Source organism: Neofelis nebulosa, chromosome 14, assembly GCF_028018385.1.
Source record: "Neofelis nebulosa isolate mNeoNeb1 chromosome 14, mNeoNeb1.pri, whole genome shotgun sequence".
NCBI lineage: Eukaryota > Metazoa > Chordata > Mammalia > Carnivora > Felidae > Neofelis > Neofelis nebulosa.
The window spans coordinates 23,246,948-23,268,289 of NC_080795.1; the positions used below are offsets into that span (position 1 = coordinate 23,246,948).

Below are 21,342 nucleotides of genomic sequence, written 5' to 3' on the forward strand. Positions count from 1 at the left end.
TATTTATAATTGCCTAAACTTGGAAGCAACCAAGATGTCCCTCGGTAGGTGAGTGGATAAACTATGATCCATCCAGACAATGGAATACTATTGAGTACTAAAAAGAAATGGGCTATCAAGCCTTGAAAAGACATGAAAGAATCCTAAATGCTTGTTACTATGCGAAAGAAGCCAATCTTAAAAGAGTATGTATCTATGATTCCAACTGCATGATACCCTGGAAAAGGAAAAACTACAAAAACAATAAAAATACCAGTGGTTGTCAAGATTGGGGGGGAGAGGAAGAGATGAATAGGCAGAGCACAGAGGATTTCTAGGGCTGTGAAAATATTCTATATGATATTATAATGATGGATATATATATACCATCAGACATTTGTCCAAACCTATAAAATGTACAACACCAAGAATGAACCCTAATAAGGTAAACTACAGACTTGAGCGATTATGATATGTCAACGCAGATTCATCCTTTGGCAAAACACACACACACACACACACACACACTAAACCATTCTGGTGAGTGACGTTGATCATGCAGGAAGCTATGCCTGTGCAGGGATGGGGAATATATGAGAAATCTCTGTACCGTCCTCTCAATTTTGTTGTAAATCTAAAACTGCTTTAAAAAAATATTTTAAAAAAATAGCAAATAAAAAAGTCTGACATTTTGTAGTAGCACGAAGTGGAACAAAGAAAAGATAATAGTATAGTCGTAAATGTAAATGTACTAGACTGAAGCCTCCCTATCTGAGTTTGAGTTGTAGCAGCAGATAGCCTTTTTACCTTGCTTTCTTGATCTGTAAAATGAATCAGACTAGAGGAACTTGAAAATCTCTTTCAGCTCTAAAAGCCTATGAATCATCTTAACACAAACCAGAAAGCTTGGAATAAAACAATACACTTGAATAACATCACCCAAAAAGCCTGTTGAGTGTTTTCAAAAATGGACTATTACTAAAGTTTTTTAAGTCTTAAGAAAAATCATGTAATGCAGATGGCTGTTCCATTGTTAAAACAAACATTTCACATGCTTTCTCAGCCATTTTAGTGTTTTTACATGATCCACCCAAATATCAAACTGGTATCTGAAACAATAGTTTGGACATTTTCCATGTTATGAAACATCCTAAATGTTTTTTAAAAAAGATTCTGGTAAATGATATACAAAACATTCTTTCAAGAAAATGTATACTTAATTTTAGTGGAATTTCTTAGAAAAAATATTTATTTTTTCTTAATTATCAGCAAGTGATATATATGGAAATAAATGTGTGGTGGCAAACGCCAGACCTTAGAATCAAAAGACACAAGTTCAAGTCTTTACCACCTCTAACTTACTGTCCCTCAGGCAAATTAAAAAAATCACCCGAGCTTCAATTATCCTATTTGTAAAATCAGAGGTTGGACATTCTCCAACCTTTTCACACTTAGGACCGCTTGCATTGTTTTTCTTCTATACATACCATATCTCCTGCATTTATTTAGTAATAATAAATCATCTTCCTGTTTCTTCTACCAAAGACTGCCAATCTGAGATTCAGAACAACTTGTGATATGAATTCAGAGATATATTTCTAACTCAAAGCAATAAATCCACCAAGAATGAATGCAATATTTCTATTAGGTTGTTGAAATATCAATAATGACACCTATTATAAATTGAGTCTAGCAACACCAAGCTGAAAACCACAGGTCTAGAAGATACCTAAGACAATCAACACAGTGGGGAAAAAAGTAAAAACACTGCATTTTTTTCATTTGTTCAAATGAAACCAACAATGTCAGGTACTGTGCTCTCATGCTTTACTTTTTAAATCAAAATAATTGATTCCCTCCCCGCCCCCCAGATTACACTTATTTTTTGTTTTCCCTCCTTTTCTTATTGGGCAGGGTGGTGGTGGTTAACCATGTTTATCTTTCAGATTGATTGGCTTTCGAAGAAGCAGTTTCAACTTTAAAAATTTTTATTGCAATCATGGATAATATCAAACATAGCACAATGCAGTTAATAAGTATTTTCTGAATAAATGAAAGAGTAAATGCTACATCCATTATATGCGGAAGTTTTATGGAGACTGTCTTCACTGCCTCACTGAATCTTAAACCTAACAGCCCTCAACCATACAGTTGCCTGTTGTTTCTTTTAAAAAAGGGCTTTTAGTCAATGTTTTGACTATCCATACTCCTCTCACTTCTCATGCCAAGATTTTTATCTTCTCAATTACTTGTACTCCATGTAGTAGGTATAGAAAGATCATGGACTGAGCACTTCTTCATTCACATTTGTTTTGAACAGAGCTTTCAATTTATTCATGTTAAAACACAATAAAGACTCAATGATTAAAACTGGTGCATGAATAAACAGACAGATGAACAGAAGAGAATAGAAAGTCCAGAATAAAACTAAATACACAATCCTGGGATGCCTGGGTGGCTCAGTCGGTTAAGCATCTGACTTTGGCTCAGTTCATGATCTCATGGTTCGTGGGTTCAAGCCCCATGTCAGGCTCTGTTCTGACAGCTCAAAGCCTGGAGCCTGCTTCTGTGTCTCCCTCTCTCTCAAAAATAAATAAACATAAAAATTTAAAAACAGAATCTTAGTATATAATAACAGTAAATTTTCAATTCAGTGGGGATCAAAGTTGAAGTCATACTTGAGGTATAAATCCCAGATGGGTCAAAGATTGAAAGACAAAAAAAAAATAAAACTATGGAAGTTCCAGAAGATAACGTGAGAGTATTTTTTATAATCATACAGTGGCAAAGGCATTATTAACTCTGTTAAGATTACAAGTGCTATATAAGACTATAAAAGATAGACCATTCAAATATACTAAAAATAAAACCAAACTTTAAAAGAAAATTTCACCATAAACAAAGAGAACTTGAAAAATATTGGCAAGTCATATTATAAAGGCACATACACATATACTCTCTTATCAAATAAGAAAGAATAAAAGACCAGCAATCTAACTTTAAAATGAGCGACAGGCCTATGTCAGTGACATAAAGAGTACAGAAATGGCTCAGCAATATACAAAGATACAGTTGATCTCATTCACAATAGAAGTGTAAAATAAAACTACACTGAATACCATATTTCAACGATCAGATTGGCACAGATCCAGAAGTTTGACAGCACCTTGTGTTCCTAAAGCTGTGGGGAAACAGGAAATCTCATATACTGCTGGTAGGAATGTAAACTGTTAAATCTCTACTGAGCATAATCTGGCTACACCTATCAAAATTATATGTGTACATATTCTTTGACTCAGTAATTCCACTTGTAGCAATCTACCCAACAAATATACTAGCACACACGTAAAATGATATGTGTATGAGGCTTTACCCAGCAGGATAATTTATAATAGAAATATAATATAAATAATCTAAATGCCCATAGGTTAGAAACCAGTCAAATAATAATAAAGGCCTATACATATCAATACAGAAGGCTCTTCAGGACATATGAAGTGAAAAGAGAAAATTGTAGAATAGTGTGTCTGGAATGCTAGGGGATAAAATAATATGTACTTGAATTTGCTTTTATATGTATAAAAAGATTCTGAACAATACAAAAGAAACCAGCCAAACATAAGTTAACTTCTTTGGGGAACAGGGTAAAAACTGTGCTAATTAGGACAAAAGTAGGGGAAGACTTCACTTTTCATACATTATTTATTTTTAGTAAAAAGAAAAAAGAAAAATTAGATTAAGGATTTAATTGAATTTGAACTAAACTCCAACTAAGTTCATAGGTAAAAGGAAAATAAAAGGTAAAAGATTTTTTAAATGTCTATTTGAAGCAGTGGGTAGGACTAGATACTTTGAGGGGCTCTCAGGCTATCCCATTACAGAACACTAGTATTTCTGTAAATCTGAACTTACCCGTACCCTACAATACACAAATTTCACTCCCAGGTGTGTTCCTTGAAACTTACCCATGTGCACCAGGAGACAGGTTCAAAAATGTTCATAGGAATACTGTTTATAGCAATAAAATCCTGAAAATATCTCAGTGTAGCTCAATACATATACAATGGCTTAAATACTATGATGCAACAAATTCATCTTATATTACAAGTGGGAGAAAAAAAGCTTTAGAAAATACACAGTAATATTCTTTCTAAATCTTTGGATTAAACAATTAAATCTTTTGGATTTAAACAATTACTGTTAAGGATTCATACTTATTTGGTAAAACTATGAAATACAGGGTGAGGGTACTACATATAAAATCCAGAGAGTGTCACCCCTGTTGTGAAGACGCATGGGAGGCCAAGGGATATGAAAGAGGAGAATGTAACCATAATGATATTGGTAATGTTCTGATTCTTAAATTGAGTGGTGGGTTCACGAGTGTTTATTTTATTATCATCTTCATAAATGTGTTAAATACTCTATGGATCAAGTTGTATTTTTTCACTAAAGATGGTAACACACAAGTTTAACATTTCTTAACAACTGTAATTCTGTACTGAATTCAGAAAACTCCATCTTTCTACGCAAGCTGATGAATAAGTAATTTTGAGGATTAACCTTATTTTCTCCTTCTGCTTATTGTAGAGTTCCTTTGATAACAGAGAAAATCAATTAAGTAGTTATTAATACTTCAATTTTTAACCTCTAGGTATTTTCATCTATATGTCATTACTATCCTCTCTTCCAGGTATGAAAATGCTAGATTTAGAAACCTTTCAATCCCCATAGATCTCTGAGAATAAACAGCATATATTTCAGATTTCTAGAACAAATTTCCAAAATGAAATTTCAATCAGACTTTAAAAAACTATATCTCTTCTTTCAAAAAAAGGTCATAAAAGGTTCTCCAAGGGACTTCGGTATGTAGATAACTGCTACCCTAGCTGTTTACTATACACTACGTGTTTAAATTCAGTCAGTTTGTACAACTCAGGCCAAAGTTTGTGAGTGTTTTAACCATATATATATTTTTTCTGGTTATAAAACCAGTATATGTTTATTATGGAAAAAAAAATCTCTGCTTTTCCATATCTTTTAGTTAAGCTTTAGAAAGAAATGTGCCTAATCTTTGTATTCTTCTGGTTTCAGAAAGTCTGTGCTAATTCACAATCCTACTAGCAGTATCTGAGCACCTGTTTCCTCAACATTTAGATTTATCATTCTTAAATGCTGGCCAATTTTTTTGTTTATTTATTTATTTATTTTGAGAGAGAGAGAAAGACCACGAGCAGGGAAGGGGTAGAGAGAGGGAGATAGAGAGAATCCCAAGCAGGCTCCACACGGTCAACACAGAGCCTGATGTGGGGCTCAAACTCACAAACCATGAGATTATGACCCAAGCCAAAGCCATGAGTCGGATGCCAAATCAACTGAGCCACCCAGGCGCCCCCTCCTTGCCAATTTTTATGGGATCAGAAATTACATGACATTTATTTTAATCTGCACTTTCCTGATTATGCAATTTTTCATGATTTAATATCTGTTCTTTTCAAATGTCTCCTTAAGTCTTTTGGCCATTTTTCTATTAGGATATTTACCTCTTACTTTATTATTATTAATCTCTATGTGCCCTTTGTGTATATTTATCCTATTGCTGTATATGCTGATATTTATGCTGTTTATCATTTGCCTTTCATTTTCCTATGCTGCTTCACGAATTCATTTTTAGTTTTTATGTACCTAACTCCTTCTCTTTTTTCTTTATGCTTTCATCCTTTACTCTTAAAAAATACTCTCATACTGCAATCAATAAATGCATCTTTAAATTGCTCATTTGGTTTCCTTTTTAAAAAACCATGTATTTGAATTTTTTTTGTGTAAAAATGAGTCAAACAAGTTTTTAAATTCGTGGAAATTTAAATTCATTCAATCTTTCCTGAGAATATTTCAGAAAAATATACTATCTTTTTCACCTGATTAAAGAAACAGAAGCAAGCTTAATACTGCCTCTCTCCTCCTGAGATTCAATGGGCAAGACAAGAGAATCCCAATCCTAGTAATAAAAAGGGCTATAGCTTCTCACCACTCAGGCAAGTCCAACATAGCCACTAATGTAAAAGGAGGGGAGTATCTTTCTGGAACATTTGGATCTTCCTTCCTTGATTCAGGGGAGGAATAGCATTTCCACCTGCCGTTTCAACAGGTGCAACAGCAATGGCAATGAGGATGTGTCTGTCTTGTTGCCCCCAACTGCTCCAGTTAAATAGCCCTCTATTTATGGGATAGGACTTTGCTCAAAGATAATCATCCAGGGCACAAATAGCCCAACAATCTTTTAAAAGTAGATAGCTGCAAGTCAGCTACACTCTTGGATTTCCAACAAAGTATTTATGTCCAAATAAATAAGTAACCTGATCGCTTAGTTTAATATTTAAATCCAACCAGCTCCAACTAATTTAGTTGTCTCATTACAAAGTGGTTTGTTAAGGGAGGCACAAAAGCAGATTGTTCAGGGTACTCTGCCAAAACACTTAAAGAATCTATTAATCTGTTATCTTAAAAGTACAGCCCTCACCCATACCCACACAAAAAAGCAGAGGTTGTAAATACAGTATACAGCATATGGGAAACAAGCCTACAATCTATCTTAAGCCATATCACTGGGATGATGTAGCCTCCTGGTTTCAGGATGTAGATACAGAGTTTAATAATAAATGGATGGGACACAAAAGTGACCAAAAAATGGCAAGCCAGCTACAATACTGTAAAGGTCGATAAGAATTCTATCCCATCCCAAAAGTATTTGTCCTGGGTCATCTCTAATGAACCTAGAAGAGCCAGCATATTTCACAGGGGCTAAATAAAACTTTTTAAAAGGTTAACGGAAAAATATTTATGTGAAAAATGCCTCCAAATAATCTTTTAGTGGGTGGATTCAGCACATACCAGTGAATACCTTTGAGCTTAGTCCAATTTTGAATTAAGCTAGAGTTCACCTTTAAGAAACAATGAACCTGTTTTTAAGTAAAACCCTGTATTAATAAGAAACATGGAATGTGAATACAAAATAAAAGATATTATCAACTGAACTGTATCTAAATATTTTACAAAGTTTTCCATGAGCTGTCAGTAGATCTTTAAAATCCATGATCTTTTTAAAAACCTGTTAGTCATTCATCTGTAAAAATCTATCTTTTTATGTGTATGCCAAGCATAAAATTGCCCCATGCTACATTTAACACAAACCTCACATTACAAAGTTATGTGTTCTTGCACTTCAACATGACTATGACAGTGATTCAAAGGGTAAAAACACACTAAGAACAGTCTACCTTTTGCTGCAATTCAATACAATGAAGAAAGCCTGAGAAGTATGCAAAAATTAGGTCCATATTTTAAATCTGCAGGCAATCAAGCCAGGAGCCAGGCTATGCAATCACGATCACTTGCAAAACCATTTAAACTATTTTTTGTTGTAATTGTTAGCAGTTTCTTATGACTGTAATCTTAAAAAAACATATCTTCCACTTCAAAAATTAAATGCACATGTACATGAACTTTTTTGGTCTACTTATTGTTAGGTGTTAGCTGTGCCAGGTTAAAATTATCTTCTTTCTCCTTTCCAATTCTGCATTCCCTGCCTTTAATTTTTGTACACTATGGTTCCAAGTTAATTTCATAATATTTATCAAAATAATGCTTCGCTAAGTACAATTTGTAAAATAATATAAAGTTTAATAAAGAAAACACTGTAAAGAGTCATTTTATGATACCATTCTGTTTTTTACAAAGTAATATGTTACCTTTTCAGATGTTATTCAAGAATAGTTACTCGTTTTACAAATGTTAGATCATTAAAGATACTCAGCATGATAAACTGGCACGTGCATTGAATTAGAAGATGTGAAATGAGTTGTTCAAAGTCTGAAAATATGCCAGAGGGGCAGACAGCACTGACAACCTCAAATTCCTCTCTTCCCCCACATGTGCCATCCTAAGAGATGCCTGCTCTGACCTTTGCCTGCAAAACTCTTAACACGGACATTCTTCAAGGGACAGAAACCACTCAGGGCAGAATTTCAAACTTAGGGAATTACGCAGGAAAGAATCTAACATGAATGTTACCGTCATATACAAATTTAAATTAATTTTCAGGTAACAGATTCATCACCTGAATGACCAATTGCTAAGAAACTAACTTTTTCCTAACGTATTTCAGAGGACATGGGGCACTGCTGGAGAGCTCCTGCTATCAGGGAGTAAAACAGTTACATTTCAGAGTGGAGCTGCCCTCATCCTCGGTGGTAACCTGAGGCAGGGACCTGATCAGAGGGAAGGACCCTGATATTGGCTTTCTCACCTCTCGGAGTTTGGAAGGGCTGAGGGATCATATCCTTCTTTCAAATACTCAATTCGAACTACTGGAGACCGAAGAAAGTTCTAAAGTGTGAACAGTTTGGTTAAGTTTTACACTGACTCCAAACAGCTTTATCACTTCTAACATTATGTCTAAAGCAAATCTTGTAGCATTCTTACACATTTCTGATCACTGAAACTCACTGGCCTCTTTGTGCCATCTCTTCCCCTACTTGCAAGTAAGTCCCAAAACCCCTTAGCACGTTTAAAAAAAATCAACAAACACATAAAATTAAGAGCCAAAATGTCACTGTTAAATGATGGAGTTTGCAGGTTATCTATAATGTGATTTCATGTTAAAACTATCAAGTTAATAACCATCCAACTTCCATATTCAAACGTATAGTGTTTATATTCTTTGAAAAAGTATCTAGTGCCAAAAGTAACTATTCCAATACAAACTACAGATACACTGTTCATGAAAAACGTCTGACAGATAAAAAGCGTAAGCATGGAATTTTTGTTAAACCTACATAGAATTATGTAATTTTTATTTAAAAAGGGAGGGAGAAGGCATAGAAGAAAATCAACAATCACTATGTGCTTACTAGGAAACAGACACCATGCTAAGTACTTTATATATAACCAAGATCAATTTAATGCTTACAATCCCGTACCAAATAATCATACACCTGTATATTCAAACATCAAAGGAATTAAACACAAACTTTCTGAGAGTCCTGAACTGATCTCCATTTTTTTTTTCCCTTGGGCTATGTGCTAAGCCTATCACATTCATCATTCTTATATAGAGAGACCAAAGGCTCAGAGTCATATTAAATTATTTAAGTTATTCCCAGAAAGTAACTCATGAATACAATTACCTCACTGAAATATTCTTTTCAAGAGGCTCGTTTTGATGACCCAAGAATTCAATTCTCAGAAGTGTGCTTTGATAAAAGTTTGTTACTAATTTCATTATACATCAAGAGATAAGCTGTGAATATCAAAGAATACTGTTCATTATGACAATTTACATATTTAGGCTTAGTCAGCTTCCAGAAGTTGTAAGGAAGAGAAACAGTCAGAAAGGATATAAATTTGGCTTCACTGAGGACTTCATTTCATAGAGTCTTCACAGGCTGGCTATTTTGTTTTACCAATTTACAGTAAAATGGTCACATTAGGGAAAATAGATACTTTTTGGGAGAGATGGGAAGAAGTTAAAGAAAGACAAATGAGCTTCCACAGCTTGATCATGTACCTTTGAAAAAAGAAATAAACTGGAGATTTTTACATGTTGACGACACTATAATTGGAATGAAATTGCTCACAATTTTATGTAAATTTAATAAAACATTAAAAATTCTAACAACTCGGTACAATGTGAAAAATGTTTATTACTATGTTAAATGAAAACACAGTACAAACTTCCATGTATATTATAATTATGTAAAAACGTGTGTGTACCTAAAAAGAACTGAAACATGAAACAGTTGATTTAGCGTATAACGGACTTAGAGATAATTGCTTTACTTTTTTGATTCTTTTATATTATAACAATGTTGCAATAAAAACAACTTAAAAATTAGATCATTACCATGTGGAGTAAAGGGTACTATCTCTGCGGTGACTAAACCATGCTAAGAACTTCAGTGCTTATGTCTTCTGTCAGTTCCAGGAAAGCAAACACCACAACTTCCTTGTCTTCCATGTGACATCTCCGGCCCAAACAGATCCAATAAATACCCGGCACCAGACTAATTACTGGACCAATGACGAACATCAAGTGTAGTTAACATGAAAGTGAAAACTTACTGTTATTTGTTGGTTCAGGAAACCCAGCCTTTGGACCACTCCATCCTTTGTTCTCCCCTGTCTGAAAGATTAAATCAATTGTTTAAATCCAGAGAAATAGATTTATTCAAAAAGAAAAAAGTTAACTAATCAACTAAAGCAAGGACAAAAGTCTCTCAAATAATTATTCTGCTTATTCTATCTCTGATGCGAGGACCATGGACACAAAAGTAACTAGTATGAACAGTATCATTTCTTCCTTTTCTACAGGAGAATCTATTCTTATGTCTCCTACTTTTATCTGTTCATCTAAATTTACAACTTAAGTAATCAAGAAAGCCCCATATTCAGTACATGCATCATATACAACGTGGGCTCTATTTAGATGGTTAAAAAGTAAACAATTCTTATTCAAACAGTAAACAATAATAATCGTCACAAATACTGAAGTGACTAAAAGAGCTGCTTTATCGCTCCTGAGGTCAAATTAACAATAGAAATATTACTGTGTCTGTTCTGTAAAAGTTCTATGACAAGGGTCATGCAACATTGCTAATGACATACACAGAAAATTGAAAACTAAGTCCAAACTTTAAGTAAAACCTGTAATATCCTAACTCTGTCAAATGATTTGATCTCTGTTTCAGATAAAAATACATCCAGAGAAACTAAGATATTTTGAAGTAGTATTTTAGTCAAATTAATAAGTGTCTTTAACTGGCTATGTTCTCTTTGTGTGAAGCTGGTATTATTGATACAAAGTACTCGGGGGGAAGAGACATATTCTTATTATAATCAGCATTTTATATTTACATTATCAGATGCCAACATTCAAATGGATTAACTCCACATATAAGCACAAAATACAATTCTTGCAAATAGATTACCATTGTGGAAGGACAGAGGAGGAGTAAATGTTCGTAAATGCAGATGGATGTTGATGGAAGATCTGGGGAGACCCCAGTTCCACGTTCTCTGTGCTACACAATACGAGATCACTGAGAGACTTCTAGTTTGAAGAAAGTGTAGTAAGGAATGAGTCACCCAAGGGAGGGGAAGAGCAGGCAGATTAAAAGAATGCAGATTCTCAGGCAGATGAGGGCTCAGCTGAAATTGGTAATAATAAATTTAGCATTTCATTCCTCCTGTTATTCTACTTATAACCAAGGTTAAATATTAGATTATATTCCCTATGTCTAATTTTTTACCTTCAACTGAATCTCAAGCCTACTGTTCTTTGATTTCTACCCCAACACTCTAATAAAATGACTTTTGTAAGGTTTCTTCTTAAACATAACAGAATGAACAGAAGGAGTAATCTGTCTCTCCCCAAACATCTCTAAATTGATAACCCAATAGTCCATAAACTCTCTCTCCCTGTCTTCTGCCCACCTACCCCCCCAAACAGAATATGAAAGGAGTCAACAGCAGAAGAGAGAAGCCTACCAAAGTCTGGAAGCTGAAAAGCAGATACACAAGTTGTAACTGACCTAGCAGATGTGAATAGGCTAAAACTAGTCTGAAGAGTGAGAAGCCAACAAAGACCTTACAAAAAAGTAAACTGATTTGTGCCCCCAGGATCCCAGAAAGCCCCAGGAATTAGAAGCACACCTGGTATTTCTAAAGATGAATGTTGAAAGGACCTGAAAACAGAAAGACTGACTGGACGTCTTTCAAAGTGCTATGAAATCTCCAGGTCACCTCTTTGACCCCAAAAAGACAGATTTCTTAAGAGGGGTCCTCTTAGAAAAGGCTAAAACAGAGACTCTGAACACCTGGCACAGCTGTAGGTGGGAGTGAAGGGCCACATTGCAAATGAGGAGATAGAGTCTATCTACACTTATCCTGGAAGAGAAGACCCCCAGTGCCCTTCTTCATTTTGGCCTAGAAGAAAAAGCCAGGCTTCTGACCTACAAGGAATGGCAGAATTAACACAGGGAACAGAATAAAACTTCCAAAAAAAGGTTAACATTTTGCCAAGTTCCCAGAGCCATGAAAGAAATATTATAACAACTAAACAAGAATAGGAGGTTATAAAAAGGAATATTCTGAGGATGAAGAAGAGCTCTAGGAGGTCAAAAATACAATAGCCAAAGTAAGCAATTTCAAAGGACTGGAAGACACAGTTACAGAAATATCCTAGAAAACAGAACAAAAGTAGGGAGAGATGGAAGGGAGGGGGGAAGGGAGGAAGGAAGGAAAGATCAGAAGATTATCCATATGACTAGCAGGCATCCCAGAAAGAAACAATAGCAACAATGGAAGGAAAGAAATTACCAAGGAAATAATATAATAAGAAAATTCCCACTTAAAGAATATTTATCTCTAGATTGAAATCCAAATGCAGTGGGGTTCAGGCCTCACTTCCCCTCCAGCCCCCTCCCCTGGTCCCCTATCCCTGGGGTCATTGGTTAAAAAAAAACAATAATAAAAGGGTTAAAAGAAATCCAAATGCCCAACGTGATTTACTAAAGAATACACACATCAAGTCAATTATCCATGAATTTCAGAACCCCTGGGAAAAGAAAGTCAGAAAAGCCTAAAGAGGGGGAAAAAAACATAAAAGTTTCATATATAGGCTGAAGAATCAGAAGGCTATGGAGTTTCAAGAGTAGTCCTGGGAGGCAGAAAACACTGGTGCAATGCCTTCAGAAATCTGTGAAAAAATTATTTCCAATTTAGAATTATATCTCAGAAAAACTATGAATTAAGTGTGTGGGAAATAAAAGAGTTCAGACCTACAAGATCTCAAAAAATATTTACTTCTCAAGTATCTTCTACAGGGAATCTACTAAAGTATGTGCCCATCAAAATAAGGAAGTAGATCAAGAACAAGAGAAACCATCCAGAAAACAGGCAACTCAACAAGGGAGAGAGGCAAAAAAAATTTTCAAAATAATGGTGAAGAGAAGAACCAAAATAGTAGATCTGTAGCGGACCTATCAATCATCCCAAATTAGAAGAGGATAAAGAGCTCCAAGAAAGATTAAAAAAAAACAAACAAAAAACAAAAAAAACAAAAAAATTACATGATGTGTTTACTTGGCAGAGAGTCTTAAGAATAAGTTAGAAAGATGCAGAGAAGTATACATGTGGAATATGTGTATGAGAGTTAAGTCTTCATTTTTCATAGCAAGCACTCAGATACTATCTAAAAATGAAAAATTTAGAAATAGCAATATGAACAACCGACAACATAAAAATAATAGAACAAACAGCTAAATGGTTGCCTCTGAAAAAGAGAAGCAGAAATGGCCAGTAGCAGGGCAGAACAGCATATTTCTGTTTATTATAAATCTTGAGCCCTTATACTATTAATCTTGAAAAAATCTTGACTTTTTATACATATATGAGTATTACTTCGACCAATATAATAATCAAATATAAAAAAGAGTGAAGGGGACTCCCAGTGGCTCAGTCAGTTCAGCATCCTACTCTTGATTTCACCTCAGGTCATGGGCTCTGTGCTGGGTGTGGAGCCTGCTTGAGATTCTCTTTCTCTCTTTCTCTTTCTCTTTCTCTCTCTTTCTCTCTCTCTCTCTCTCTCTCTCTCTCTCCCTTCCTCCCTCCCTCCCTCCCTCCCTCTCTTCCTCTGTCTCCCCCACTTGCACTCTCTAACAAAAACAACAAAAAAAAATGAAGCATATGTTAGTTACGTCTTGATGTAGAACAAACTCCAAGATATAAATGAAACCCCAATATATGAGTGGAAAAGAAAATCAAGATGTAAGAACAGTATACCTTGAAAAGGTGTAAAGAATGTTCCACTTTTCCTTAGAATGTAGAAACGTTATCAATGAGAAAGCACCAGGAAACGTAAAAAGTCATAACTTGTCTTGAACCATCAGAGATCTGAGATTGTAAAGCACGTAAGTGAAGTGAAAGTGTGTGACAAATCCCTCTGGGGAGAGGCAAGACTCTCAAAGTGTTTCAACACTGGTGGAGCAAGGAAGGAAGAGATGAACGTTCTCAACGCAGGTGAGAAGAAAGTACATGAAATGCCAATAAATTCTAAAAGACTGAGTGTGGGCTAGCACAATAATTCAGAAAAACCAGGATCTTCTGGCAGAAGCTCTTTTCCATGGGCCTCTCCTGAACACTGAGGAAGACAATCAGAGGTACAACTGGAAACCAGAGAGAGCCTCACTCAGTGGAGCAGGTATGCAGCTGGTGAATGTCTGCCACTGAGAGGAAAGCATGGAACTTTACACACTTCTCTAGACTTTTCTTTTATTTATTTATTTTTTTAACGTTTTTTATTTATTTTTGAGACAGAGAGAGACAGAGCATGAATGGGGGAGGGTCAGAGAGAGGGAGACACAGAATTGAAACAGGCTCCGGGCTCTGAGCTGTCAGCACAGGGGCCCGATGCGGGGCTCGAACTCACGGACCGCGAGATCGTGACCTGAGCCGAAGTCGGCGCTCAACCGACTGAGCCACCCAGGCGCCCCTAGACTTTTCTTTTATACAAAGCAAAAAGCTCAAGCCACTAGAGAAAGGGGAAAAACAAATACCAACTGCCTCTGGGGTAGAGACAAGAAATTCTGTTGCCCCAGAAGCTTAGGCAAAGACTTGTTGCTTCTGGAAAAGGAGTAAAAGCAAAATCTACTTGCCCCTGGAAAAAAAGGAGTATAAAACCCTCCTGAAAGCAAGGCCCTGCCCCAATATAAAGCATAGGTCTGAAAATGCTGACAAGGGGACAGGACATTCTCTTGCACCCAAGAGCACCCACAGATCCAAAGTCAAGTTTGGCCACCATGGGGAAGGAAGCAGAAACACTGATAAAAACCCACCTCTGAGACCCAGGCACACAAAGTCTGACTGAGAATGAGGCTGGGCAAGAAAATCATGAACTATGTTCCCATACCCACCGCATTCATAACCAAGTAATAAGCACCAACAGCTGACTGCAGAGTATACACAAAGCCCTCACCCCCTGGCACAGTGAAGAAGGACTGCTGAAATGTAAGGGCGGAGCAGAAACACTGAGGAAAAACCCACCCCCAAACCTCACCCCACACAGAGTACAGATACCAGTACTGAAGGAATTTGAAGTCAGTAGTGATGACAGCAGCAACAAAACTCAAAATGGGCTCAACTATGACAAGATGGATGCCACCCTCCACACTAACAGTCTGACAGAAGAGAGACGCCTATTTCTCAACATAAATACTAACTCAGCTTCCATGATTTCTCAATACACAACATCCACCATTTATTAAAAAATTATGAGACATCCAAAATCACAAGAATAACCCGTTGTCAGAAGATAAAGAAGTCAAGAAAACAGGACCCAGAGATGACCCAGATGCTACAATGACAAGAAATAAACTTTACAATATCTATGACTAACAGGTTAGAAGATTTAACATAAAAGACAACATGCATAAACATATGGGAAATTTCAACAGAGAGATAGAAACTATAGAACAAAAGCAAATGGAAATCCTGGGGGTGAGACATGGATGAAAATGAATGCTGACGTCATTATTAACAGATGGATACAACTAAGAAATAATCAGTAAAACTACAGATAAATCAATAGAAATTACTCAAACTGAAGCACAGGGGGGGAAAAAAGAGTGAAAAATTAAAAGGAACAAAAATACTGGAGCTATAAAACAATACCAACAGTCTAACAAGTGTGTAACTGGAAATTCCACAGAAGAGAAGAAACAAAGAATAAGAAACATTTGAAATGATAATAGCTGAGAATTTGACAAAATAACTGAATTATAACAAAACGCAGAAAAAAAAAAGAGGTTAGAGTGGGAGAGAGCCAAAGCATAAGAGACTGTTAAAAAATGAGAACAAACTGAGGGTTGATGGGGGGTGGGAGGGAGGGCAGGGTGGGTGATGGGTACTGAGGAGGGCACCTTTTGGGATGAGCACTGGGTGTTGTATGGAAACCAATTTACCAATAAATCTCATATATTGAAAAATAAATAAATAAAAACTTAAAAAAAACCCGCAGATACCATGTTCAGAGACCACTAAGGCAGGAAAAATACAAAAAGGAGAATAAATGGATGAAGAAGAGGAAGAAAAGGAGGATGGAAGGAGGAAGGACAGGGGAGAAGATAGAAGGGTAAAGGAAAAAAGAAAAAAATCATACTTAGACACATCACAGTCAAACTGCTGAGAACTCATGAAAAAGGAAAATTTTGACAGCCTTCAAAGGGAAAAAAATATACGAGGAGGAAAGAGCAGGTAAGAATTACAGCAGAAATGACATCAAAAGCTACACACGTCAAAAGACAATGAAACAAGATCTTCATAAGTAAAGTTGTGCCCCTTATCCACAGGAGATGCATTCCAAGTTCCCCAGTGGATGCCTGATACCACGGACAGTAACAAACCCTATATATGTGATGTTATTTCCTATATATATGCACCTATGACAATGTTTAATTTATAAATTAGCCACAGTAAGAGATTAACAATAAAAATAATAATAAAATAGAACCATTATAACACTATAATAAGTTATGTGAATGTGGTCTTTCTCTCAAAATATGTTCTCGTACAATACTATTTGTGCAATGATGTGAAATGATAAAATGCCTACATGATGAGATGAAGTGAGGTGAATGACCTAGGCATTCTAATGTGCAGTTAGGCAACTATTAACCTTCTGATGAGTTTCCAGACCTGTAGGTGACTGCAGGTTTCTGACCGAAACCATGGAAAGTGAAACCATAAATATAAGGGAGACTCCTTTAAGGAAATAAAGAAAAAAATCCAGAATCCTATATCCAGCCAAAAAAAAAAACTTGCAAAAATGAAGATGAAATAAGGACTTCTTCATCCAACAAAGGCTGAGAGAAATCACTGCCAGTAGACTTATTAATACAAGTAGTTGTAGAGTAAGTTCTATAAGCAGGAGTATGATACCAGAAAGAAATCCACACAAATGAACATGTATTCATGAATATGGATCGATACAAATAAATGAAGCATACTGAAAATGGTAAAAATGAGGGTAAATATACAACGCTTTTTTCTCATTTTAACCACATAAAATGATGACTATATAAAGCATAATTAGTAATAATAAATAAACAACAAAAAATAGAGCTCAAAAAACTGTAAGCTTATACTATATACAGAAGTAAAATGTACGACCACAATAGGAGGTCTTTGAAACATACACAGTATAATCACAATAGGAGGTCATAGAGGCATACAGAAAAGTAAAATCTATGACCATATTAGTGGTCAAAAAGAAGAGTGTGAACAAAGAACAAATGGGTAAAGAGAAATAATTAGTAAGATTTAAATCCAACCATATCAATAACTATAATAAATGCAAATGTTCTAATTACCCTCAACTAAAAGACTGTCAAAATAGATTTTAAAAAGCAAGACCCAATTATATGTTTTCTTTTTTTTTTCTTTTTTTTTTTTTTTTTGGGACAGAGAGAGACAGAGCATGAACGGGGGAGGGGCAGAGAGAGAGGGAGACACAGAATCGGAAACAGGCTCCAGGCTCCGAGCCATCAGCCCAGAGCCTGACGCGGGGCTCGAACTCACGGACCGCAAGATCGTGACCTGGCTGAAGTCGGACGCTTAACCGACTGTGACACCCAGGCGCCCCCCAATTATATGTTTTCTAAAAGAAAGCAATTTATTTTTTATATGAAATTTATTGTCATATAGGTTTCCATACAACACCCAATGCTCATTCCAAAAGGTGCCCTCCTCAATGCCCATCACCCACCCTCCCCTCCCTCCCACCCCCCATCAACCCTCAGTTTGTTCTCAGTTTTTAAGAGTCTCTTATGAAAAGAAAGCAATTTAAATGTAAAGACACAGGCCAAAATGATGGGAGAAAAATATTCCATGCAAACACTAATCAAAATAAAACTGGGATGGCTATTTAACATCAAGACAAAGCAGAATTCACAGGAAGGAATATTATCAGGACTAAAGAGAAAAATCACATAGTAATAAAGGGGCCAAGTCATCAAAAAGACATAACAATGCCAAATGTGTGTGTGTGTGTGTGTGTGTGTGTATGTGTGTGTGTTAACAACAAAGTTTCAAAGTACACAAAACAAAATTGACAAAACTGAAAGAAATGGACAAATCCAAATTTGTAACTGGAGACACTAACAATAAAAGAAGATGACAAAAAATCAAAAGCGATATATGACTTGAAAGAAGTCAAAAGGAAAATTATAACATATCTTGAATTGAATGAAAATAAAAACTCATCTTGTCAAAATTTGTAGGACAGAACTAAATCAGTACATAAAGAGAAGTATACAGCATTAAATCTTATATAAGAAAAGAAGAAAGTTCTCAGATCCACAGTCTTAGCTTCTAATTTACAAAGCCAGAAAAAGAACAGAAAATCAAACCCAAAGCTAGTGAAGGAAGGATAAAATAAAGAGTAGAAATCAATAAAATTGAAAATTGAAAAATGGAGAAAATCAATGAAACAAAACCTGGTTGTTTGAAAAAGATAAAGGAGTGCCTGCATGGCTCAGTCAGTTAAAAATAAGCCTGACAAAAAGGAACAAATATAGTATGATTCCACTTACAGAAGGTTCCTAGAAAAGGTAAATTCATAGAGATAGAAAGTAGAACAGAGGTTACCAGGGGCTGAGTAGAGAGAAGAATGAGGAGTCAGTGTTTAATGGGGTACAGTTTCTCTTTGGGATGATGAAAATGTTCTGGAAGTAGATAGTGGTAATGGTTGCACAACATTGTGAATGTACTTAATGCCACCGAAATATTCACCTTAAAATGCTTAAAATGGTAATTTTTAAAATATTTTACATAAATTTTAGAAATCTGTCAGTGAAATTCACTGTTACAAACTAAACAGAAAAATTATATTACATATCAATAGATGCAGAGAAAGCACTGGGCAAAATTCAACATGCACTGATAATTAAAGAACAAAAAACAATCTTTCAATAAAGCAGGAATACAAGGAAATATCACTGATACAGAGTATCTATGAAGAAAACCTACAATCATCATGGTATTTATAATGGTGAAATCTGAATAATTTTCCTTTTAAAATGGGGAGCAAGGTAAGGATATCTGCTTTCCTATTCAACAAACAACTACTTCTATTCAACATTGTACCAGTTGTTCTATTCAGAGCAATAAAGCAAAACAAATAGATAAACATATACAGATTGGAAAGGAAGAAATAAAACCGTCTTTATTCATAGATGACACAATCATCAATGCAGAAAATCCCAATCTACAAAATAAACTATTACAATTTATAACTCAGTTTAGCTATGTCGTAGATTACAAGGTCAATATCTAAAACCCACTGTATTTCTATACACTAGAAAAGAAGAATTGGAAATTGAAATTAAAAACCAATACCATTAATAACGCATCCAAAAACATGAAGTACTTAGGGACAGACATAACAGCTGTGTAAGATATTTCTATGAAAAAGTACAAAACATTGCTGTGGGATATTTCTAAAAAACTAAAAAAATGGGAGAGCTGGATCGTGTTCATGGACTGGAAGACTCAATGTTAAGATACCAATTTGTGTGAAATTGATCTATATATTTAACGCAATTCCAAAGAAAACTTCCCCACTGGCTTTTTTTTTTTCTTGGTAGAAATTGATTCTAAAATTTCTATGAAAATGCAAAAGCTCTAGAGCAGCCAAAATATTTTTTAAAAAACAGAAGAAAGAGTTCATTATCTGATTTCAAACCTTACCTAAAAAGCTACAGTCCAAATACAGTTGTAATAGCTTCAGGATAGACATAGGGATTCATGGAACAGAACAGAGAATCTAGAAGCAGACCCACAAATATGTGGTTAACTGCTTTTCAGCAAAGGTCCTAAGGGAATTCTATGAAAACAGCATTAATCTTTAAAACAGTTGATGCTGGAACAATTGGATAACCTATGTGGAAAAGGAAGAAAGGACAGGACAGGAAAGAAGAGAAGGAGAAGGCAGGGGAGTTCTTTATCTGATACGGGATTTGTGTCCAAAATATGTAAAGAACTGTTACAACTCAGTAAGAAAGCAAACTATCCAATTTTTAAAGAGACAAAACTTTGAACAGCCATTTCAGGGAAGAGATATGAATGGAAAATAAATACATGATAGGATATTCAGCATTATCAGTTATTAGGGAAATGCAAATTAAATTCCAATGAGATAGCATTATATGCCTACTAGTATGATCAAAGCTATCAAAACCAACCATACCAAGAGCTGGAAAAGATGTGAAATAACTGGAGTCTCAAACACTCCGTTGGGAATACAAAATGGTAAAGCCTCTCTGGAAAACATCTTCACAGTTTCTTAACAAAGTTGTAACGTGTTCTTATTATACAAATATGTACATAAAGAATGCACTAGAGAAATACACACATATAAAGACTTATACATGAATGTTTATAACCACTTAATCTATCATAGCCTCAAATTGGAAAGAGCCCAAAGGTTGAAGAATAAAACAGTAACAAAGAATAAAAAAGAACGAACTAATGATAAGTGCAACAACATGGATGAATCTCGGAATTATGAAACTAGACACAAAAGCCTTCCTAATGTATGATCCAATTTGTATGACATTCAGGAAATGCAAAATTATAGGCAGAAATTAGATCAGTGCTTGCCAGGGCCTAAGGAGAGGGGAAGAGATTAACTACAAAAGGGAACTTTTATGGTGTAACAGAAATATTATAAATCTTAATTCTGGTGGTGGTTAAAGAATGTGTACACACATATAAAGACACATATGTCAAAATTCACTGAACTGCACCTCAATAAATCTGAAATTTTTTATGAAGTGGGGACATATTAGTATATATGCATAGAATATCTCTATAAGGATATTTATTTCTATTTATCAAATCCCTATATAACATTCAATATATTTCAGACAGTATCCTAAATGCTGTACAAATATTAACTCATTGTGGGAGATGCTATTCAAAAAAGAGAGGTTAAGAGCCAAGGGTCTCAGGATAAAGTAAGACTACTTATTCTTTCGTGTTATTTGAATTCTTTCAGCCATGTACATATCTTGTTTATTTAAAAAAAAAAACAACTTTTTAAAAACTCTTTTGCAGGTTTTTAAGTTGCTTCGCCACAATCACTGCAGATCTTTTATTGACAAATCAGTGTATTCAGTCCTTTCCTTTTTTGATCTCCCTGCAGCATATGACTGCTACCTATTTCTTAAAGTCATTCTCTTCCTTTTTACAGGTTTGCTTTCCTCCTCTGATTCCTGTATCCCCCATGCATATTATCTGCTACTGAAAGCA

General features: G+C 35.2%; 1 protein-coding gene across 15 annotated transcripts in view; it reads right to left on the bottom strand.

The window, feature by feature from the left end:
- Positions 1 to 21,342, bottom strand: part of STAU2 (staufen double-stranded RNA binding protein 2) — a 309,584-nt gene that overhangs the window by 147,454 nt on the left and 140,788 nt on the right. For all 15 annotated transcript variants that reach the window (XM_058699866.1, XM_058699864.1, XM_058699865.1 and 12 more), the window contains one exon: positions 10,099 to 10,159. In XM_058699866.1, coding sequence (XP_058555849.1) covers positions 10,099 to 10,159 — 61 coding nt within the window. The remainder of the gene's footprint in view (positions 1 to 10,098; positions 10,160 to 21,342) is intronic.